Raw genomic sequence first — 25,219 nt, forward strand, 5'->3', positions numbered from 1 at the left:
GCCGCAGGGCCGCCGGGAAACACTTTTCCAGGCGGCCCACTATAACCCCATGGCAGGGCATATGGGCTACGAGAAAACTCTGGAGCGAATAACGGCCCGATTTTATTGGCCGGGCATCCGAGCGGATGTGCGCCGCTGGTGCGCGTCCTGCCCGGACTGCCAACTTGTTAACCAGCCGGCCATACCGAGAGCGCCTCTGCGCCCTCTCCCCCTCATTGAGGTCCCGTTTGAGCGCATCGGCATGGACCTCATCGGGCCGTTTCACCGGAGTGCACGCGGTTACCGCTTTGTGTTAGTCCTGGTGGATTACGCAACGCGGTACCCGGAAGCAGTTCCGCTGCGCACCATCTCGGCTAAGTGTGTGGCGCAGGCACTGTTTCAGGTCATCTCCCGAGTCGGAATCCCGAAAGAGATACTGACTGACCAGGGCACGTCGTTTATGTCTCGTACACTGCGGGAACTGTACGAATTACTGGGCATTAAATCTATTCGGACCAGCGTCTACCACCCTCAGACTGACGGGCTGGTGGAGCGGCTGAATAAGACCTTAAAGTCCATGATTCGGAAGTTCATTAACGAGGATGAACGCAATTGGGATCACTGGCTAGACCCTCTGTTATTCGCAGTGCGGGAGGTGCCCCAGGCCTCCACGGGATTTTCTCCCTTTGAACTGCTGTTCAGCAGGAGGCCACGTGGGGTGCTCGACCTGATTAAAGAAAGCTGGGAGGACGGTCCGAGCCCCGCCAAAAATGAGATTCAGTACGTGTTGGACCTGAGAGCAAAACTCCACACTTTGGGGAGGTTGTCACGGGAGAATTTGCTCCAGGCTCAGCAGCGTCAGCAACGCCTGTATGACAGAGGGGCTAGACTCAGGCAATTTTCACCGGGAGATAAAGTGCTTGTGTTACTCCCTTCTTCCAGCTCGAAGTTGCTCGCCAAGTGGCAAGGTCCCTTTGTGGTCACACGGCGTGTCGGGGACGTGGACTATGAGGTCGCTCGGTCGGACAGGGGAGGAGCCGCGCAGATTTATCACCTCAATCTCCTCAAACAGTGGCGAGAGGTCGAAACCGCTTCTCTGGTGAGCCTGGTGAAGGAGAGCGATGAGTTGGGGCCTGAGGTGCCAAATTCTATCATTCCCACCTCCCTCCCTTGTGACGACCATCTCACACAGGCCCAGAGAGCGGATGTTGTCGCGTTGCAACAGCGTTTTGCGGACGTGTTCTCCCCCCTGCCCGGCCGGACGTCCCTCATCGAGCACCATTTCGTGACGCAGCCCGGCGTGACGGTGCGTTCACGGCCCTACAGGCTCCCGGAGCATAAGCGAAAAATCGTGCAGAGGGAATTGGCGGAAATGCTGAGGATGGGAGTAATAGAAGAGTCGCACAGTGCCTGGTGTAGCCCCATCGTTCTGGTGGCGAAGAAGGATGGGTCTATACGGTTCTGTGTCGACTATCGCAGGGTGAACGAAGTGTCACGCTTTGATGCCTACCCCATGCCTCGGGTCGATGAGCTCCTGGATCGGTTAGGCACGGCCCGCTTTTTCACGACGCTGGACTTAACCAAGGGCTATTGGCAGATTCCCTTGTCTGCCGAGGCCAGGGAGAAAACGGCCTTCTCCACTCCGTACGGTTTGTACCAGTTCGTGACACTCCCGTTCGGCCTGTTCGGGGCCCCGGCCACTTTCCAGCGTCTCATGGACCGGGTACTGCGTCCGCACGCGGCGTATGCTGCCGCCTACCTGGATGACGTGATCATCCACAGCGACACCTGGGCGGAGCATGTGCTGCGGGTGGCCGCGGTCCTGGAGTCCCTGAGGGGGGCGGGGCTCACGGCCAATCCAATAAGGCTACATGCCGTTAGGCAGAGGGCTCTTTTGAGCCCATTTTTCGTTACAAATTTTAGGATGATCTGACGGAAATCTGTGAATAAATACAAAGTTTTCAAACTGAAGTCAGTGACGGGAAGACATCACACTTTTTAGAGATGGAACTGCAGAAAAACCTAAAACCTTGACATGATTATGAATAATAGAATTATGGACGTTTCTCCGTTTTTGTGGATTAGCCTTTCCATAACTAACGTCAACTACTGTCCTACTTTGGTAAGATTGAAATTAATGTTTTTGACTGTCTTTAGTAGGTGTCTCCTGTGAGAAAGTTAGAACACCGTCCAACTGTCTAAAGATGCAGTCTTTAGCCTAACTGGTTGTTACTGACTCAGCGATGCTCGCTGACATTTACGCACTGTGTTGTGACCTGATTGTGACAGAACAGTGACGTTGTTATTGGTAGTTTGAAGGGTACGGTGTTGGGGGTGGTGCATGTTAAAAGTTTTGAGAAGCACTGGTTAGACATGTTAATTTTTTTTGGTGTAACATATTGGCAACATTAACACATTAATTTGCTAAAGGAAAAATAGGCAGTTCCCAATTGCCTGTGAAAACGACCATTCTGCCCTGTTCTTGTAATGACCACAGTCAGTCTTATTCGTTCTCATACATTTTGGTCTATTTATTTACTAATTTCAGCAAGCATAATGCCTAGGAAAGAGAGGCTGAGAAAGGAGAAAGAAAGGGATCTACAACAGGCAGCCCAGGGAAGCAGTTCTCTGCTCTCCTGGATGAAAGCAAAGGAAAATGAAGATGAAAGGTCAGAGTCAAGGGCAGAGTCAGGTTCTATTTTAATGTTTTAATGTAACCTGCTCCTTGCAGTTAATTCTATTGAAAAATCTTAAAAGCTGTTCACACTTAGTTTTTAATGAACTTAATCAGCAGGCATTGAGCTAACTATTATTTTGTACCTACGAAAGTTATTTCTATGTTACAAGACTTGCAGTATGGGTTATTATTAAAACTATCTGTTTAAGCTTATTATTATGATAAATAATAATACTATTATTATTATTATTGCTCCATTGTAGTCAGTCACAGCAGGGAAGCAGCTCTATGCCATCTACCAGCATAGCAGAAGAGGGAGATATAGAAACAGATGAAGCCGCGACCAATGCAGCAACAGGTTCAGTTAGGCATACAGACACTGATGTAGTGCTCTCTGAAGACCACAATGAGGAAGAACCGATCGATCACATAATGTCAAAGTTAGCAGCTTTACAATACCCAACAGATCCAACACACATCCATACATTTAAAATAAAGCGCAATGACAGATACGTTTCAATGTGCTGCAATGTGGGCCCATGTCAGCCTGATATACCTTACCCCAAAACTGAGGGGAGATCATTCCAGAAACAGTGGTTTTCTGCTAATGTGTGGCTGGAATACTCACCCACTGCTAATTCAATGCATTGTTTTAGTTGTCGGCTTTTCCTCTCGGATGAAAAATATAAAAGCAGAACAGCCTGGACAACTGATGGCATCAGAAAGTGGAGTACTGCTCTTGAAAAAATCAAACAACACTCCAGCGCAGAGATGCACATGACAAGCATGGTTAGATGGATCAATTTCCAGAAAAAGGCCCTTCAGTCTGCATTTGATGTTTCAGACGTAAAAGGGGTGGAAGTTAGAGAGCGAGAGAGGCAGACAAACAAAGAAATCCTGACAAGATTAATTGACCTAACAGTGTATCTTGCACGTCAGGGACAAGCATTCCGAGGTCATGATGGGAGTGAGTCCAGTGATAACCGTGGCAATTTTCGTGAATTAGTCAATGTATTTTCCCGCTACGATAGTGTGCTGAAAATGCATTTGGAAAAAATTGCCACAGTTAAAGCCACCAAGACAAGGCCCCAGGTGTCACTGCTTTCCAACAGAAGTCAAAATGACATCATTGCAGCACTAGGAACTTACATCAGGAAGGAGATACAACGTGAAATAAAAGAGGCTGAAATGTATTCCATTCTACTTGATGAAACCTCTGATGTTTCACACAAAGAGCAAGTGTCATTTGTTGTGCGATATTTTCATCATATGCAAATAAAGGAGATGTTACTCCCCTCGAGTCGTAATAAAGCTCAACTTGTTCCTTGTGTTTTAACTGACATTTATTTCGGACAGGAGGATTCTTCGACATGCCTTAACTTGTAATGATGTCCAACCACAGCCGATACAATGCCGTCAGAACTCATTGGCCTCACTCAAAGGGAATAAAACTTTAATCCTTACATCGTGGGGAGGTCCAAAAAAGGCACTCTTTTATTTATCTTACTATTTACTATCTTACTGTGGAAGTGCAAACCTCGTGGCTCGTCTCAATTAGCTTGCTGAGTGTGCCAGCCAAAAATACCCTCTTAGCAACAACAGACGGAACTATAGAAAAGGTTCCTATCTAATTGCACAATTAGTAAAAATAACACATTTAAACATATAAATCCAATGAACAAAACATGAATTACTATTGATTTATTTCTTAATATTTCAACTACTAATTGTTTCAACCTTACATATCTAATAAAATGAACTTAAATGCGAGAGTTGCCTATGACGGCAGCTACACTCCCACCAAATCACTTGTGATTTCCACCTATGAACTTATGAAATGTAAACTAATCTGCTTCTAATAGTGTCACAGTCTTGTGTATAGGTCTGTCAAGTAGAACTGGTTTACTCAGTCTCTTTCCATGGTCATCTAACAATGAGTCACTCATTAACAGTTGTACTTTGCGTATACATCCATCTTCACTCGGGTGTATGGCAACAACTTTGGCCAACTTCCAGTCGTTTCTTGATGCTTGGTCATCTTGTACGATCACTATGTCATTGATCTTTGCATTTCTGTTTGTTTTGTGCCACTTTTGTCTTTGTTGTAGGCTCAATAAGTACTCTTTCTTCCATCTGTGCCAAAATTCATTGGCCAAGTACTGGACTCTACGCCATCTTTTGCGAAGATACAAATCCTCCTTTACAAAGTCTCCTGGTGGTGGCAGTATTACTGACGACTTCATGGTCAACAGAAGATTAGGTGTAAGTGGCTGAGGTCCAGTAGGATCGTTGAGTAAATGTGGGGTGATAGGTCTGCTGTTAACTATCGCCATCACTTCATAAAGATAGGTTCTTAGAGATGAACTGTCCAATGATCTGGATGACTGATCCAGAATGGTTGTCAATACACTTCGGATCGTACGAATTTGCCTTTCCCAGGCTCCACCCATATGACTGGCAGAGGGAGGATTCATCACAAACTCACAGCCTAGCTGTTTCAAACTTTCCTGATCCATTTCCTTTACTGCTTCCAGAAACTCACGTCTGGCTCCAACAAAATTGGTGCCTTGATCTGATTGCAACTGACGTACATTCCCACGCAAAGCGATGAAAGAACGCAGTGAGTTTAGAAAAGCGTCGGTTGACATATCATCAAGTAGCTCTATGTGCACCGCACGAGAGCATAGACAGGTAAACAGAAGCCCGTAACGCTTCAGTTCTTTTCTTCCTTCTTTAATGTAGAATGGGCCGAAACAATCCATCCCACAATACGTGAAGGGAGGGGTGGTCTCCATTCTCTCACTTGGTAGGTTTGCCATCTTTTGCTCTTCTCCTCGACGTCTGAATTTCCTGCACTTAATACAGTTGTAGATAAAGGATGATACTGCTTGACTGCATCCTAGTATCCATATGCCGTTCGATCTCAGCTCATTTATCGTCATGCCCCGTCCTTGATGTTTCACCCGCTGATGATAGTGATCAATCAGTAACTTTGCGATATGGCAAGTCTTTGGTAAGATGACCGGGTGCTTGACGTGTGGCTGCAATGTAGAACGCTCTAATCTACCTCCCACTCTAAGAACACCCTTCTCATCCAGGAAGGGATCGAGTCGATAGAGTCTATTTGTTCTGTCCTTGGGTAGATCCTTTCGCGTTTGAAGTGCCTTGATTTCCTTGCAGAAGATTGATCTTTGTACAATGGATATGACTTTAAGCTCGGCTTCTGTCCTTTCTTCAAGGTTAGTGGCTTTATTGCTTCTCCTTTCCAAGCCCTTAATCTCTTTCACAAATCTGAGAAGTCTTGCCATAGCTTTGACCAACCTTGACCAACTGGAGAATTTCAGAAAACGTTCTGCCAAAGAATTTGTTTCTGTAGTTGTATGGAGTACAACAACTTTGCGTACTTCTGGATCCTCTGCATCAAGTTTCCCCACCGTGACTTCTTCGTGGGGAAGTTTCTCTTGCCAAAGAAAACTTGGACCACTAAACCAGTTGGAGGTAATGAGGTCTTTGGCCTTCAGTCCACGCGAGGCATGATCTGCTGGATTGAGATCTGATACCACAAACTTCCATTGCATCGGTTGAGTGCTTTCCTTAATACGCTGAATGCGATTTGCAACGAAAACATGGAAACGTCTCGCATCGTTGTTGATATATCCCAAGACAACTTGAGAATCTGTCCAGAAGAATTCTTGAGCATCTTCTAGCTCCAACTCTGCTTTGAGCATGTCACTAATCCGCACTGCTACAACTGCTGCAGACAGCTCCAATCGTGGCACCGTAGTAACCTTCGTGGGTGCTACTCTGGACTTGGCAAAGACAAGAGCGCAGTGGACTTGTCCTGCTTCACTGACAGCTCTCAGGTACGTACAAACACCATACCCTGAAACACTTGCGTCTGAGAAATGGTGAAGCTCGTACTTCTGAACTGTTTGAAAATCTTTTGGCACGTAACATCTGTCAATTTTGACATCTGCTAGATTTTTTAGATCCAACAACCAGGACTCCCACCGTGACTTCAGATCGCTTGTGAGTGGTTCGTCCCAATCTGCTTTCTCTCGACACATTTGCTGTAGTATCTGCTTCCCAAGTAGAACAAAAGGTGCCACAAAGCCAAGTGGATCGTAAATAGAGGCTACTGTGGACAACACTCCTCTTCTGGAAAGTGGCTGCTCGTTCACAACTACTCGAAACTGGAAATAATCCGAGTCGATGCACCATTTGACACCTAGGGCTCTTTCAATTTGTTGCTCGCCCAGTGACAAGTCCTTTCTTACTGTTTCTGCACAATCTTCTTCCGGTAGCGAATTAAGCACTTGCTTACTGTTTGAAACAAACTTGTGAAGTCGCAAGCCTCCTGTGCTGCAAAGTTCCTTTGCTTCCTTCACCAAACGAATTGCCTCTTCTTCTGAGTGGAAACTGATAAGACCATCGTCCACATAAAAATTTCGCTCAATGAATCTTATGGTAGCTTCACTGAACTTGCCTTGACCTTGTGCAGCAATATACTTGAGACCAAAGTTCGCACAGGCAGGGGAAGAAGCAGCTCCAAACAAGTGTACGCGCATGCGATAGACAGATGGAGTAGAGTTGAAGTCTCCATTGTCCCACCACAAGAAGCGAAAGTAATTTTGATCTTCTTCTCTGACTCTGAATTGATGAAACATGCGCTCAATGTCGCACATCACTGCAACTGGACCTTTCCGAAATCGGCACAGGACCCCCACTAGAGAGTTGGTTAACTCTGGCCCTGTAAGCAGGTAGTCGTTCAAGGACACCCCTCCGTACTTTGCTGAACAATCAAACACCACTCTTATTTTGCCAGGCTTTTGAGGATGATACACTCCATGGTGTGGAATGTACCAGGCAGGGCCTTTGTCCAGGTCTACAGAGGGAACTCTTTCTGCATCACCACGCTCTATAGTCTCTCTCATGAACTCTGTGTAGTCTTTGTGGTATTGCTTGTCCTTCTCAAATCTTCTCTTCAAATTTTTGAGTCTGTGTTCTGCACAGCTCCGGTTGTTTGCCAGACTTGGTCTGTCTTCCTTAAATGGCAAAGGTAACTCACAGTGTCCATCTGCTTTCATCTTCACTCCTTCTTCCATTATGGAGATGAACCTTAAATCTTCTTGTGAGAAGTGTGAATCTTCCACCTTTCTTTCATTGAAGTCGGACTCGAGCACTTTAATTACATCTGCAGATGTGACCACCTCTTTGACTTGTGTGCGACAGACGTATTGCACTTCTTTGACCAACTGCTCAGCTGACTGATTGGGTGTCACTTCCTTGACAATGATCTTGTGGCTACATCCTATGGCATCCCCATAGTCAACACATGGATTAGCTCCTCCAACTATTGTCCAGCCAAGGTCTGTTCTTTGGGCAAAAGGTTCATTATCTTTTCCCGCCACAACTTCTCTGGGTACCAACACTTGTGAACAATTGTAACCAATGAGCAGGCCTACGTCACATTCAATCAGTGGAGCGATTTCTTCAGCCAGGTGCTCTAAGTGTGGCCGCGCTCTTGCTGTCCTTTGTGTGGGAATATGACTCAAATTCGCAGGAATAAACTCTCTTGTGTATGTCACAGGAAGAGGAATTCTCCTTGAAGAAGAGAAACCTCTGACCTGTAACCCAGACAGCCTTTGACTTGGTACTAAAGTGTCTTTAGAAGACATTGTCGAGAGCTTTAACTGCACACATTCCTTCTCTGCATCCAGAGCATCTGCCTTTTCCTTCAAGACGAATGTCGTGTCACTTTGGCTATCAAGAAGAGCATAGAGAAGAATCTCATGTTCAGGATTGCTTGTTGTGGATAACCAAACTGGAATGATTGTAGATGTGAGATTACTTCTGTCACTTTGAATCACACGGTTTGATATTGCTTCACTTGGTGCTTCCTTGGGTTTGGTTTCTCTACTCTCTTTATTGCCTTCCATCTCTTTCATTTGTGGTTCCTTGTCACTTTCCTTTTCTTTCCTTTTCTTTGAGGTCTTGTCTCGTTCCTCATGCAAACATGTCGGGTGTTTCCCTTTACATGTGTCACACATCTTTCTCCTTTCACATTTCTTTGATTGGTGTCCAAAGCCTAGACATCCAAAGCACAGTCCCTTAGTTTGCACAAATTTGACTCTTTCACTCAAGACCTTGTCCATAAACTTCCTACATGTGTGAATGCTATGATTTGAGTTTTCACAAAACACACATTTTTTTGTGTTGGACGTCTCTTCTGCAGCACTCACTAGCACCTTTGCTCCAACACTTCTTGTCTTGAAAGATTTCATTTTCTCTGAGTCACCTGCTTTGAGTGCATGAAGCGATGTTACTGGATTGCACGCAATCTTGGCTTCTCTCGCAATGAAGTCAACAAAGTGGCTAAATGTTGGAAAGGAACCATCTTGTTCTTCAATTTCAATGACCTTTCGATTCCATCTTGCTGACAACCAATCAGGTAGCTTGCTTAGCATTCTCTGATTCTCATTGCAGTCATTCAAAACTTCAAGACCTTTAACCTGAAGCATGGCCGCTTCACATCCTCTGAGAAAATCTGAAAATTCTCGAAGTTCAACGCTATCCTTGTTCCCAATCCTTGGCCATGATGTCAACTTATCTCTGAAAGCTTTGGTGATTACAAATGAACTTCCATATCTTTCCTCCAAAACGTTCCATGCTGAGTAATAAGCACGCTCTGTTCCCAACAGAAAATAACTCTCAACAGCCTTTCTCGCCGGTCCTCCAACATACTTGTGAAGATAGTAAATCTTTTCATTCACTGGGATGTTCTTTCTGTCTATCAGCATTTGAAACGACATTTTCCAATCCTTGTACTTGAGAGGATCTCCGTTGAAGACTGTAGGTTCTGGTACTGGTAGGCGACTTATGTGAATGGACTCAGCTAGAGCTTGGGCCAATGTTGTGGTACTATCTTCCTGTTTGCTTTCTCTTGGTTGTGACCTTAAGTTGGCTTGTGGCATATCAAACGGCTCTGCATTTGCATTAAGTTGCGAATGTGCAAACTGATTCATCGGTTTAGCTGTGACATTTCTCCGTTTGCTCCTTTCGTGCAGAAGGTCTGATATTTCTTCATCTGAGCTTCCTTCGTCATTGTACACTTTCAAACGTGCTTTAGCAGCATTCATTCTCTTTACTGTTTCTAGCCTTTCAAGCTCTCTTCGCTTTTGCTCTAAGGCCTTCTGTTTCTCAGCATTCTCTGCTTCAAGGATTTCAAGTGCCTTTCTTTCACTTTCCAATTCCTCCATAATCTTCAGAGTTGCTTCAGTAGCCGCAAGCTCTGCAGCTGCTTCTTGCCTCTTTACAGACAACTTACTTGAGCTTCTTGATTGCCTGCTATTCGAACCTTTGGATCTTTGAGAGGCGGCAGAATTGAATGCTGATCCTATATCACTCCAGTGAACCAATCTCTCAGAAAGTTCTTCGTCTTCTTCTGCTGCTAATTTTTCTTGAGCTAGCTTTATCATCTTTTGAGAAACCGCATCACAGGTGTCCACTCTGCGGCGAGTGTCTGCATCAGGAGTTTCATGATTGCGCAGTTCATCATAAACTTGTTTCACTTCTGCCGAGGTATGTTCAACTCGGCCGATAAGCTCTTTAAGTTTTGCACTAACAGGTTCTTCAAGTGCCTTTTTGCCTTGTTTTGCAACAACTTTCCACATTTCATAACTGACTTTGAAGCGAGCTTGAAGCTTGTTCACCTTTTCATCATGTAGTGCTTGGCCCCTTTCAGTGAACTTCTTAACTCTTTGACTTTTCCTCAAACTTCCTTCTTTAGTAGCTTTACTTGTGCATGGTTCTGGCAAACTTTCTTGCTCTTCAAAAGCTTCTTGCTGCTCCACAGCTTCAGTGTCACAGCCTTCTTGCTCCATGTCACAGACAGTCAAAGGTATTGTACTACACTCAAGTCACCTAGGTCAACTTAAATACGTGAATAGTCACCTTATGAAGCACCTAGGACCTTAAATTGCTTTACTTTAAAGAGTCAACTTAAACATATGTCACAAACTCTTAAACCAAAATAGTAAATTGCTCTTCACTTGTAGTAAAACAGAAAATAACCTTCAATGTCAAACAAAATACTATAATGTGACCTTTAAATATCTAATGCAGTCTTAAAAATAAGCAAACCCTTATAATCAACTTAAACGTACCTTAATTACAGTTACTTAGCATAAACAACAATAACATGAGCTTAAACTTTTACTCCAAACCACCACACTTCCACTTTCATTGCTTGACGGAGTCCCTTTAAGATGAGCTAAAGAAATCTACTCTCCACATTTAACTTGTATAAACGTGTTACTTCTTTGTAGCTTAACCAAGCTGCACCGCTGGACTCTGGTTGCTTTATGAGATGTCTGTGTGTGTGTTTGAGCGTCTTTGATGCTTGAGAGAGACGCGAGCTTAATCACGTGACCCGGCGCGCTGTCGGCTCGGCTCGGCTCCGCTCCGCTCCCACTCGGCTCAGCTCCGCTCCCGCTCGGCTCCGCTGCGGCAGACCTCTTTCTCCTTCTCTCTCCTCCAGCACGAAGCAGGCTGAGTTCTGACTGTTACTCCCCTCGAGTCGTAATAAAGCTCAACTTGTTCCTTGTGTTTTAACTGACATTTATTTCGGACAGGAGGATTCTTCGACATGCCTTAACTTGTAATGATGTCCAACCACAGCCGATACAATGCCGTCAGAACTCATTGGCCTCACTCAAAGGGAATAAAACTTTAATCCTTACATCGTGGGGAGGTCCAAAAAAGGCACTCTTTTATTTATCTTACTATTTACTATCTTACTGTGGAAGTGCAAACCTCGTGGCTCGTCTCAATTAGCTTGCTGAGTGTGCCAGCCAAAAATACCCTCTTAGCAACAACAGACGGAACTATAGAAAAGGTTCCTATCTAATTGCACAATTAGTAAAAATAACACATTTAAACATATAAATCCAATGAACAAAACATGAATTACTATTGATTTATTTCTTAATATTTCAACTACTAATTGTTTCAACCTTACATATCTAATAAAATGAACTTAAATGCGAGAGTTGCCTATGACGGCAGCTACAGGAGAGATTCATCGAAGTGTGCAATGTTGATACAACTACAGGCCAGGAGCTGGAGAATACAGTGTTCTTGCTTCTGCAAAAGAATGGCCTAGAGATGAAGAACATGTATGGTCAAGGCTATGATGGAGCAGCCAACATGAGTGGCATGTATAAAGGTCTCCAAGCTAGAATCCGTGCACACAATGAGAAGGCCCTCTATGTGCACTGCAAAGCCCATTGCCTCAATTTGGTACTAGTGGAGGCATCAAAGTCCAGCAAGCATTTTGTGACATTTTTCAACTTGGTGGAGAAATTGTATGCCTTTTGCTCAGGCTCCCCAAAGCGTCATGCTGCCTTGGTCAAATTTCAGGAGTCTCTCTTTCCTGGACAACGTGTTATGGAGCTCCAGCAGCTGTCAGATACTCGATGGGCTTGCAGGGAAAAAGCACTGAAGGCACTTCAGAGAAATTTGAAAGCCATTTTGATGCTCCTTGATGACATCAGTGACAGTGACCCACCTAACCTGGCCCAAGGTGATGCTCAGATGTACAGAAATGCCATTAATTTTATGTTCATTCTCTGCATGGAAATCACCACACCAGTATTCGAAGTCACTGCTTTGGCATCAGATTCTCTGCAGGAAGAAGGGTTGGACCATTCCACTGCCTACAAGGTAATTGATGGTGTGCTTCACACATTGCAAACCATGAGGTCTGAGGAGAAATTTGGAGAGATATTTAGATGTGCATCAGAGAAGGCAGAGAGTTTCAACATTCCAGTACCTACCGTGGTGCCTGGTCAGGAGAGAAAGCGGAAAGTTCCAGTGCGTTTCCAACACAGCACCACAGTGTCTCAAGTAGGTGCTCAGTTTGAGTCAGTGGAGGCATATTTCAGGAGTGGTGTATATTTCACCTTTCTGGACATCATGACTGGGGAACTGAACAGGAGGTTCAAAGGGGACAATACTGGAAGCCCAACGGCCAGAATCATTCAGTCCTTCCAGCCCTTAACTGTGCATGCTAACTGGGTAGGCCCACCAAACCCAGAAGCCATTGAAGCTGTCCACATCCTCTGTGAATTCTATGGAGAAGATGAGGACCAGCTCAAAACAGAATTAAAGGTCTTCCACTCCAGCTTTAGTTCAAAAGACCTCAGAGAAATATTTCTGATACTGAGGGAAAACAATGGCCAGCTGATCTTTCCTGCCTTTGTCAAAATGATTCAGATCTATGCAACACTACCAGTGACAACTGCGACAGTTGAAAGATCCTTTTCAAAGCTAAAAATAATCAAAAATAAACTAAGAAGTTTGTGTGGAGAAGAAAGGTTGTCTGATCTCCTCTTGTTGGCCATTGAGAAAGATGTGGAGATCAATTACAACGAGGTCATCAACATCTACAAAGACATGGCACCAAGAAGGATGCTTCTTTAGAGCAGTACACTCCATTTAATGGACACTTGAGAATATGTATGTATATAGTTTAGAGTTGGATACAGATTTTATCTTTTTGTGGTGTGATTTTTGATTTTTAGAGAATGTTTTGAAATAAAAGTCAAATTGCATTTAACCTGTGCGATTTTTTTATTATAAAAAGAAAAGGTTTTCCACATATGCAAAAAGTGCCCTTTTTTCCCCCTGGAGCACTTGCCCCCCAAAATGTCTGTGCACGCCACTGTTTTCTGTTATGACCAGTAGGGGGCCATTGGTTTCAAAACACTGTCTGAATGACGCTACTGCTCAGTTGTTTTGAGACTTCGGTACACACTTTCCTTTTGAATTCTGATTTTAATTGTGGGTTTCACATCTTATTTTATACAAGAGATTTATTTTGTAAATTATGGTCCCATTTAGAGTAAAACAGACAATGAAAGCATAGCTCTAGGCTATGACTACCTTGCAATTAGCTATGTTACTGCTGCTACTGGATGAGTGTGCAGTTAGTTCCAATTCATATAACAACAGTTTCTACAGAGCAAAACAAATATGGGGGCAGCCACACAACTAAAGTCAATGCTTCAAAACGTGAATTTACTGTATATGATGGTGAGACCAAAACCTGAGCTCCTCACTAAACCCTGCACTGCAAACTGAGATGCTACTAGGGACAAGAGTACGTTCCAGATGATCAGTCCATTGTAAACAATCACTTGTCTGACAGTTTACAACAGGAAAACGCAAACTCATTGTGTTAGTGTGTTTGCACACCAAACTAGCATGTGTGCACTTTTCTGCACTGTTTTTGAACGTACAGCTATTACTACTGCTGCATTGATCTTGAAAATCTGTGTAGGCATACTTCTCCCCCCACACACTGAAAATTGATGAGGAATCAATAAGGGAATTAATAAGGAATCTGACCTATAAACAGAATTGATAAGGGCATTGCTGTCAATATAACTGAATATAACCAGTAGGGAGATGAATTGAATTGATTATAGTGTTAGTTCAGACAGGCCATGAAGTCAGGCTTAGCCTACATCAGCTGATGGTTCAGCTCATAAACGTCTATACATCCAGTTTCTAATGAGATGTGCTTTTTATCTTGCTTCAACTTAGTTTTGCTAAACTGCCAGCCACTTTGAAACCCACCCCTACCTCAGCTTTATGTTTCATGCTGTTTCTAACTTAATTATCATTCATGCCTATTGTGTTCTGTAAGGTAATCCAGCATCTGCCCTCCAACCTTTTGGCTAGCCATCTGTACATGTCGAAGGAGATTTCCCAGAACAGAGCCATGTCCTTTATAGCTGAGATTTAGAGCTGTGGCTACTTGTAAATGTAAACGTCAAATTTAGAGCTCTCTCCACTTTTTCCTTGCCTACAGCTCTATCTTCATGGGCTAAGGATGGTTATATCACATGTAGACCTACAATTCTGCAGTTTTTTTAAAAAGAGGAAATAGCTGCTTTGTCGGTGAACCCTTTCAGCCGTGGATGATTGTAGCTTTAGTTTGGTGGTGACGAGTACTTGGGACAGCAGAATGGTGTATAGGGGGCTGAATTCATGGAAATGACACAACATGTCATCGAGTGCATCAGTTTGGCTCACTGATGTCTTTTGAACAGTTCTTCTCCAACAATGAAGCTCTATGGCTCAGAGGAACAAGATATCCACACACAGCTCTCTTGCTGGGAGGATACAGTGTTGGTGTGGATCTTCTAAAGGGATTTTTTACTCTAGAAGAACAGAACATTAACCCAAAGACCTGAGAGTTTGATTTATCTTCTTTTTACTTTCTGAAAAAAAATCAAATAGGAGTGTAGAGTTAAACTAAAGGAATATTTTTATGTTCGAACAGTTTTCTCCACCATGCAGTTGCACCATCTTTGTGCAATTTCTTCTCTGTGTTATCATCATCATCTCTGGTGGCGGTGTCATCATCTAACAAGTGACTCGAGCAGGCAGAGAAGCTGGTTTTCAGGGGAAGCAGCTACAAGGCAGCAAACCTTCAGGGGAAAGCTTTATGTTCCCTCACTTATTTTTTTTATCATAGAATACCTGCTGGGATAATTGGCTTGATTGTTTGACACTGTGCAGAGTTGCACTTTAATTTGCCACTCAAGCACCAACATAGCTACATGTGTATTAGAGAAGGTATTTGTTCAACGATTTGCTTCCCTTTGTGTCTCTAAGTAGTGTAAATTTACTATGTAATAGAAGTAGCACTGAAAATTGCATATTTGGATTCATTATAGTGAATGTGTATATCAGATCGCTCCTGTTGAGAGGCTGAAATTAGGGATGGGGAATAAATATTTATACAATGAAAAGATTTGTAAAACTTTTATCTTAAGACCCATCTGGAAGGGATTTACTCATCTTTGGGGGCTAGTTGATTTCACCTGACCCAGTCAGTGAGTTTTAATCCAGTCCAAAGGTGAGGTATTTGCCATCCCTCACCAGTAATAATTAGAGCAGATATGACTTGGTTTAAAGAAAATCAGTGAGTTTTCCCCCACAGGGCAATCGTTCCCTCTTTAGCTTTTTAACAGGTCACTGAAAAAGTCTAGCTTTATGTGTAAATATATTAGTTAGACCTCCTTTAAATCTGCCAAGACAGCTACACCCTTACACTCAATGAGCCATTTTAAGACTATTTTATATCACGTACATATATCAATACAATCAATGCACACATCAATAACACATTTTTATAACTGGTTTGTACTCACCTTTTAAGCTTTCAAACACTCATAGATCCACATGAAGTCCCGCCTATCCATAAAAGCTCCCAGTGAATCCTCCTTAATGCCATTAGAAGATCCCTTAAATAAAACCAAAGATTATTCAGTTGTTGAACTGGTTTCAAGTAGAATACATGTCGAGTTCGAGTAGATTTTGATAGTGAAAGTGAAATGACACCAAGGACCTGCTGTAAGCTGAGCTGGTCCTACCTCTAGATCCATTAATACCTGAGATAATAAAGTGAGTGTAGAGTCAGCATAGCAGTGGGTTAAGAAGTTGAAGTCACTTCATAGTTTTGTGAGCCGTTCTGGTATGCACTGATGCCAAGTGGAAAGATGTGTGCTTTCATTCAGCACAACTGATGGAAAGTTGGTCTGATGTTTTGTTTGTCCCTGAAGCAGGAACTTCTGTCCGGATTTAACATCCTGCTGCTGTTGAAATCCTGTCAGAGCACATCTTCTACTTCTTTTTCTTCTTCTTCTCCTTCTTCACTGCTTTTTTTTTTTTTTTTTTAAAAGGGGGAATTATTTGCAGATCAAATTGATCTGAACGCTCACAGCCTCAACTCCTCGCAGTTGGCTCGCAAAATCACACTTTCTGTGACATTCGGCTGCTTTAAATAATCATCTGCCCAGCAGCAGAGATCCATGCAGCCAGCTGTTGATCCATGTTGGCTGTCAGTTCTGACAGCTTTGTCTTTAGCAGGATCCTCATTTTATTTGCATGTCTTGTCACAAGGGAAAATATGTGCAAGGAAAAGGTTTAGTTCATTTAGGGACCATCTGTTGATGCATATTCCTTCTGCAGAGGTCTAAGGTCATAGGTGAAAACAAGAATTGACTTTCCTTTTTGAAAATAAATGTGAGTAAATTTTTATGCTTTCCGTAAGAATGTTTATTTTACCTTTTTTCTGAATTGTCACAACTTGGGAGATCAATTCAATATCATAACTTAGACATCAGAGAACTATCTTGCTGGAGTCCTGCAACAGATGCTCTGGCTGTCAGCTGTATCACCTATGAGTGGAAAGCATGTCTGCAGTCTAGTATTTGAAGGCCTTGTGTGTCAGCCTGAAGGCCGCATACACGTCATAAAAGATATTAATGCTAAAAGCAGTCGACCGTCATCCTCCTGAATCAGCCAGACCTCGTCATTAACAACCTGCCGGTGCCCGTCTGACATGTTATTGGACGCTGAGACAGGTGGAGTCAAACTGAGAGTTGATGAACCTGCTGCTGCTGCAAGGTTTTCACTTAAGCCTATCAAAAAATACAATCCATGAAGACAGGCAGAACATGTGCTGCAGAGACTGAACAAGGCCACGAGGGATTTAAAAAAATAATAATTTAACAAAATTGAAGTTGACAAGTGGACCAGGAGGAAGTGGTTCACATATTTAGATCTCAGCAGTGTTTTGAAGGAAGCTGGTGTCTGATCAGTGATGTGACAGTGATTTTTGTTGGCATTCTTATTCCGAGGCAAGTTTGTAGGGAGCTGCAAAGTCAGACCCAGCAAGGCTTAATAATACATACCCCTCTGAACCTGCTGAGATACGTTCAAGAACAATAACACAAGTTCACATCTGATTTTTGTACTTTAAGTGAAAGGCTGCAAGCGTTACTCTTCAGAGGAAGAGTTTGAATCAGTGTGAAGTATCAAACGTGAAAGAACTCATTTGAGGCCCTGTGCTCATGTGTTTCCACCAAAAAGGTTTAGTTTCCAGAACTGGTTGGATTTAGGTACCATCCCACAAGCAAAAACTCACTGAAGAGATGACAGCCTTCAATAAAAGAGTGAAACACCCTCTATCCAGCACAATGTTTACGTCTCTCCAGCATGTCTCGGGTCTGACTGGACATACTTGAAATACGTCACCTATAGGAGCATCTTTGTCAGAGCCATTTATGAATTGCAGCTATATTGTTGTGGAGATTTCTGCATGTCTGAGTGATCCCAAAAGCTGTGTTGTTTGGGAAAGAGACTCCCAAGGAAATGGGGCAAAGGGTCAGGGTTGGTGTGACCTTTGGTCACCTATTAAAACAATAAAAATATACCACAACAGATACCAGGCACAGGTAGAACCTGCCCTCTACCTGTGCCTGGTATCCCATAAGGCCCACCACCTTGAGGGCCTAATGGGTCCAGTGGTATGTGGATTGGGTGGGGTCAGGGGCGGAAGCCGAGGGTGTCTGATATCTGCTCACCACAACTGTTTGGTTGTTACCATTACTGAAAATTTTTGGTATCACAAAGTTACAAAAGACACATCATCGTTTCCTTTTCATGCTTCCAAGTCTGCCCATCTTCTAACAAATCTTTACTTTTTTAGTAGCATCAACACTCTGGAGTCTTTTTTAATTGTTATTTTATTCATTTTGTATTTATTTTTATTCACTTTAACTTTAAAGAACAGGAAGAGACTTTGTGATGATGACTGCAAATCATCAGCAGTTTAGTAGAAACAGTGTGAAGTTTCTTTTACATCATTACCAGACCCCCCAATTTTTTTTGTCGTTTTACTATTTGGGAAAGAGGTTGAATTTCATCTATACTTTCACAGTAATGTCCGTTTTATGTTTTAATATTATAACAAATCTAATTAACAGCTCACATGAGAAAGCTGGTAGCTGGAGGTGAAAGGTAAAAGACTGACCTCTTCAGCTTAACTTGCTTTATGGAAGTTGTTAAGGAACCAAAATTACATGACAGGAACTTCTGAGTAAAAAAAATAAAAATAAAAAAAATAATATATATATATATATATATATATATATATATATATATATACATACACACACACACACGGGTAAATAAATTGTAGTGAGAAGTATTAAAGTAAAAGATTCACACTATCCACAGAAACGACCTTGAGCACTTTTCTCACTGAGGGATGACTTTGATGGGATGCGGCTGTAATTACAGGACTCAGTGAGCTATGTACACCATGCCTCCTCCTCTCAGTAACAAACAAACATCATCGAGTTATTTGCACTTTTGTTTCCCCCTCTGAATCACCGTGTCCTTGTCATGTCGTTCCAACATCTATCATTAGAAACGAATGGCGTTTGTATGCGTGAGAGTTTTCTTCCCCAGGGCTCAGAAACAGGAACGCCTGCACTGTAGGGCTACTGTGGCAGGGCTGCTGAATCGCTCATGTCACTTTCCTATATGCATAAATTAGCAGCATGTTTACATTTTTAGCCATTTACCCCCTGTTATGATCCAGTTTCCAGCATCCTAGGGTTGGGAATTTCACAGCACAGTGTGATGCAGATGTGCTGTAGGCATCAGTGTTTTATTTTGGAAGGTTCGGGGGGGGGCGATTTTGTTTTTTTAGGTAGCACAGAGATAAAAATGTCTTTACCAGCAGTGGTTGGCTTCCTCAGGGAGATTGCAGAAGAAATGAATTAAAAAGTGTTGCCTTTATTTTTTTTATCATGCTTCAGTTTGAATCTCCCTACATAAAAAAACAAATAGGGGTAGGAAAAAATTGTGCTCATGAGCTTCTTTAACAAACCTTTAGATGTGTTTAGACTCTGACTGGATTCCACCTGTAATAAACTTGAAGCACTGCCTGGATGTACAGTAATGTAGAAGGTTACAAACTCGTCTATATATGGTCAAAGTCCAAAAAAACTTCAGACTTCTGCCAACACAAGTTTTCTTGTTGTCAGTGTCTTTCAGGGTCTGAGTAACAATATAAAGTCTTGTATTTTTCACAGTTGTTCTTTAAAAGAAAGGGAAAAAGCGACACGTGACAGGTATCTCCATTAGTATGAACACACTGAAGAAACTACTTTGTGTGATTTAGGTGATACAGCTACCTGTATACATTTTGAAGAAGCCAGCATACTCTCCTCAAATTCACCTGACTGTTGGCTGCACAAGACACAATCAAACATCAGGGGGCCTGGCAGATTGCAGATCTGATCCTGAGAGTTCAGGGCTGGAGAGCATATGTGAATGTGTCTGCATGGCTGATGGAACAGAGTCCCAAAAGGTCTCTGAAACCACTGTGGTTGTTCAGTAATGTTCACTGTTCATCATCCAACATATTTAAGACAGTAAAGCATGTTGGTGGTAGCATCATGATACAGGGTTATAATCTCATCAGCAGAGACTTTACAACTAAGGAAAGGAACAATGGAGTGTAAAGAAAGCTTGTTATGAATTTCACCATAGTAAGACTAGAGTAAAAACGGCCTTACCTTTCAATTTGACAGTAAACACAACACTTTAGATGCCTCAGGATAAGTCTCTAACTGCCCTTCTATTCTATTCTAGCTAAAGGGCCTTCAGCAAAGTACCAAACAAAAGATTTGAATGCTTTCAGAATTCAGAGTCTTTAGTTAATGAGTTTTAATAAATGTTGTAAAAATGGCTTACACTTCATCCCTTTTAAAGAGAATTTATAACACAAAGTCTGTTTTTGCAATTAGTGTGAGCTAGTTTTCTTTAAAAAATATTTTTCAAGAATTTTAAGTTTGTACAGCAAGTCCTTTTATCCCATGACGTCTACTTCTTTCCATCCTCACTGCTTCTGAGTCAAGTTCAACATTCCTTTGCCACAGGGAGTGTTAAACTCCACGTTGGAAACTGCAGATGTAGCCACATTGCATGGAGGGTCTGTTTGTCGTTATGCTATTTGGTCTGTTAGCAGGTTTCTCTTATGTTAAAGTCAGCAGTGTTTCACTCTGAATTTCATCACATTGCTGTTGTGGTTCTCTGTCTAATGTACTGTGCAGTTTTAGTTTCACTCACCGATGAGCTCAAAGTGGAGCTGAAGCCTCTGTGTCAGTGTTGGTCTTGTTTAGTGTTCGGTGCTGAACTGTTGACTCTGCTCAGCAATGACAGGTTGGTGGTGTTACCGTCCCATCTGTTCGGCCCCGGAGCCCCTCTGTCATGCAGGTCACCTCCGCATTAATCTCACTAATTAGCCTAATGAGCCTGTTTCTTGGTGGGCCGACAAACGAGTACGACCTGAACACACAGGAACCAGACGGCTTTGCTTTGCAGGACCAGAAAACACAGATTTCCTGGCAGCTTCTGACCTAAATACAGCTCAAACCCACACACACACACACCCGCGTGCGCACACACACCCGCGTGCGCACACACACCCGCGTGCGCATGCATACACAATTACGGTGCTTATTTTCTGTTTAAAACATGAATACACAGAAACACAGGACAAATGTGGTGTCACACAGACTTAGTTAATATAATCCATCACACATACATAAATAAACACAAAGAAAAAGAAAGAATGAATGAAGAATCTCAGAGCCTAAAATCCATTGTGACCAGTCCAAAACACTAAATGACAAACCTTTTGGTTTGCTTGGTAAATGATGTAAAATCTTTTCATGTGTTTTCTTTTAGAGAGAAAAAAAAGAGGCAAACATACATAAATTTAAGAATAAGAAAAAAGTAATAAAACACATAGAGGTTGCATTTGAACTTTTCAATGAAAGCTATATATATTATAACTTGTATGTTAAAAAACTAAGCTTAAGGTGTGGGAAATCATTTTTAGGTACTTGATGTAAAAAGAAAAATGTATTAAGAAAAATTCTGCATTCACAAAACTAACTGTAACACAGTATAGGAATGAGGACATTTTATGTACATTAGGGAAAAATGTTTGTTTCGTAATAATTTTTTGGAATATCTGAAGTCTAGATCATCCTATATTATAATAACTGGAAAGATTAATACTCAATGTAGCACTGAAACAACAACAAGTGAAAAAAATGGATGGATGGATGGATATATGGATGGATGGATTTTACATTTGAACGTGAGATGAGGAGAAGGTGGATCCATCCATCCATTTTGTTAACTGCTTATCCAAGTAGGATTGTTGATAATGTTAGGCAACACCTCCATCAGCATCACCATGATGGAGACAAAGAGTCACCAATCTACCAACACCTCTGCAACTAAACCAAGCCACAAAAAATAAAGCTACAGTCTGTTATGTCAACTGTTAATTGATAAACCTAGTTACCTAACCAAAGAGCTGCATGTTGAACTTTTACTATGGCTGGAAACTCTTTAAATAAGCACTGGGCAGATGGATAAAGTGAAGCAGTTCACAACGTCAAGCTCAGCTATAGTCCTGTGGGATCATCTGATATCAGTGCCAGCACACATTGGCCATGCCATGCTGTTTAAGCTGCTTTAGCCTGCCTGCAGTTGCTGCAAGCTGCTTTGCAACCCCCCTCCTCTTCAGCTCCTCTTTTCATGAAATATACCTAATGCACCGACTGGAGTTTGCTTTGCTCTGTACAGGGGGTCTTGCTGCTTCTTTCCAAGCCTCTGGCTGTGCCCCCTTTAGTCATTTCATATAAGCACATTGTGGGAAAAGTCCCAGAAGAGAACCAAGCCATAAAATAGAAATCTTTTAACTACAGCAGTCATGACTGAACTGTTTATGAAAAATTCATGATGATCAGCAGTTTGTACTTATCAGTCTTACCATAAATGTCACGGCCGTTGGTGTTACTGCCACATCTAAGCCATTTGCACTGTCCACATCTTAATGTATCTGCTGTGGCTTTGGACATGATCCAAGCAACATTGGAAGAAGCTCCAGACTGGACGGGCTAATAGCAGACTGCGTTGCTTTATTCGATTTTAATATCTAAAAAAACTTTATTGATAAGCTCTTATTGGATCTTTTGACTTGTATCCACTGTTTGAATGTCTTGCCTTTGATGCCACAGACACAAGCTAAGAAAAAGAAAGCCTTTGATAGCCATAGCAAACTTTCTTTAAAGTTCTAAAGTCAATAAAATGCAATATCTGCAGGAGAGTGGTGAAGGGTGGGGGGTGGAGTAAAATTAGAACTTGTGGCATTTTAAATGGTCAGACTTGGTGACCTTCAGGTAACATTAAATGTATTATGCATTCAGAACATATACTTATTAACATTAGCTCCACTGTTGCTGGTTTTTAATGTCAACTGTAGCAAAACCCCCTGGTCAGGAGGAAACACCATTTGTCCTCAGAAGACGTAGGACAGGGTTAATGAACATGTCATGGAGCAGTGGCAGAATGCGTGGCGAAAGCCCTACAATCCTTCAGCGCAGCCGAATGGCCTGGTTTAGCTGTGATAGTTAATTAAAAACCTTATTAATGTCATATTAGTGTCACTGCCATGCTTGTCTGGTAATTGGTGCCTAAAACACAATTAAAATTATGTTATTAACTGAGAGAAAGGAGCGAGATGCCTCAGTATGAAGTTATGTCTTTTGTTACACAGAGTGGTCCAACTGGGGGAAATACAAAGTGTACACTTTTAATACTCACCCTTGAATAAGTCAAAGTCATTTCCATTTATCTGCTGAAAAGTGTTCCTTCAAACATGAAAATGTCTTTTCCCTTCCTCTGATTCTGATCGACTAAACACATGGCAATCAAACGTCTTTCTCTTCTTCCATTAACCAAGTCACTCACCAATTCACTGCCATTTAATTCACATTATTTCTATTTTAGCTGAACCGAGTACCTTGTTGCAGAGGTCACATTCCTTCATCATTATTATCATCAAGAGCATTATCATTACACTGAGGCATCATCAGTACATTATCACTGGATTCTCTGGAGACCTTTAACGTTCTGCAGACTCCCTGCAGACAACAGATTTTACATGGTGTTTGTCTCTCATTCCTATGGACACACCTCACAGGCTGCAGGCTTTGGAACACAACACAGGGTGATTAATGCATGATATTGGCCATGCCACTTTTGTTTTCTTTGTAGTTAACAGTATAAATGGGGATCCTGCAGATGCATGACTTTTCTTTTGCTACACTTCTTTTGTTTATGCAAAGCCGGTTATAGTCAACATGCTGGTGTGTGAGTCAAAGCAGATATATGGACTGTAGCATGTTAACTGCAGTCTTTGGGGATGCTGAGCTCTTTTGTTGCTGAGCGGTGAACTTATAAGTTTCTCTTCTTCACTTTTTCAGCATCCATAAGCTCATCCAGGCTCCAAACTTGGTGGCTTCATCTTGACTGGTTGTAAATGCCTGCCTGCTAGCTCCATGTACCGTATTGGTCTGAATGTAAGATGACCCTGATTACAATACAACCCGATCCCCATTGTCCAATACCAGAGAATAGATAAGAAACATGTTATCAGACCAGTCTAAATGGGAAAGTTCCCCCCGACACACTAATACCATGAAAATCCTCTTTATCCTGGAAGCTTTTTCTGTGGTAACGATGAGAAATAGTTCTGTTTAGGCAGAAACTGGTGTGGCTTTTCCAATGCAATGAATTCAGATTGCATCTTTTCTTTAAACTTCTGATCACGACATCCTGTGACCCAAAAACAATTAAAAGATAGTAAGGCGTTGGGTGTTTTTGTCTGGTGAAAGTGAGCTGAAATAGTTTTCTGGTGGGAGTGAGTTTTCATTCCAGCTTGTCAGTTTGATGTTGTAAGGCCACTTCCCTTCTGTTTCTTAGTGTTTGCCTTCTCACCACGTCTTCAGTTTCCATGTTTTCTCCTGGTTCGTTTCTGTGTTGGTGTCCTCGATTTCACTTCACTTGCATGTTGGCAATTTCATTTCCTTGTATGCATCCTGCTGCTCTACTTCCCATCTTTGCCTCAGCATTTTTGCAATTCCCCGACCGTTACCAGCTGTGTTTCATTACCAATCAGCCTTCACTATATAGTTAGCCTTGCCTCTGCTTGTGTCTCTGTTCCTTTGGCAGTCTGTCCCCTTTGTACGCTAAGTTTTTCCCTGGTTCTCCTTTACCTGCTCCTGCCGTGTCAAATTATTTCCATTTTAGACTCTAGTTGGATTCAGTCTTCAGTGCCCTTTGTTTTTTTTGAACAGCAGTTTTATGTCTGTGTACATTAGACAAAATAATTATTTAATTTGAATATGTTTTAATATGCAGCTTTAATATGTTTGTCTGGAACAGGTCTCTCTTCCAAATGAGATATTGGGTCTCAATGGGACTACCTGTATAAATAAAGGTTAAATGAAAAATATATACACTTCAAAACTCATGTTTTATGTTTTATGTACCCACAAAACAACAGCCAATATCAGCTGAAACAAAAAGGTTTTTGTTTGCATGGAGCAAAGGATGATGTTGGGTGGCTTTGAGATGCATGTCTATAAAGTCTATCCACAGGAATAGATTTCCTTTGACACAACCACAATAATTTTCTAACCTTCATGCTTGCTGACCTGAATACAGCCGAAGTGAAAATTTGCCACTGTTTTTTGAACATTAGCCCATTCTTCACAAATCCTTACGTTTTAAATGGTGTGAACTATTTTAATGTACCAACATTACAGCTTTGTA

The 25,219-nt window shown here is 42.1% G+C and overlaps 2 protein-coding genes across 2 annotated transcripts in view; both read left to right on the forward strand.

The window, feature by feature from the left end:
- Window positions 1-25,219, forward strand: part of dcc (DCC netrin 1 receptor) — a 406,171-nt gene that overhangs the window by 51,312 nt on the left and 329,640 nt on the right. The gene's annotated exons all lie outside the window — the stretch shown is intronic.
- Window positions 2,932-13,138, forward strand: LOC146628589 (uncharacterized). The gene is made up of 3 exons (XM_085357932.1): window positions 2,932-3,355; window positions 6,759-6,768; window positions 12,753-13,138. The coding sequence occupies exons 1-3, from the start codon at window positions 2,945-2,947 to the stop codon at window positions 13,136-13,138; spliced, it is 807 nt and encodes a 268-aa protein (XP_085214058.1). The 5' UTR covers window positions 2,932-2,944.

Source organism: Diplotaxodon limnothrissa, linkage group LG7 (assembly GCF_057381915.1).
Source record: "Diplotaxodon limnothrissa isolate DT_005_m linkage group LG7, D_limnothrissa_male_GT1.1, whole genome shotgun sequence".
NCBI classification, from domain to species: domain Eukaryota; kingdom Metazoa; phylum Chordata; class Actinopteri; order Cichliformes; family Cichlidae; genus Diplotaxodon; species Diplotaxodon limnothrissa.

Coding starts and splice junctions, on each gene's coding strand:
- LOC146628589 (XM_085357932.1), top strand. CDS start 2,945: ATGCCATCTACCAGCATAGCAGAAGAGGGAGATATAGAAACAGATGAA.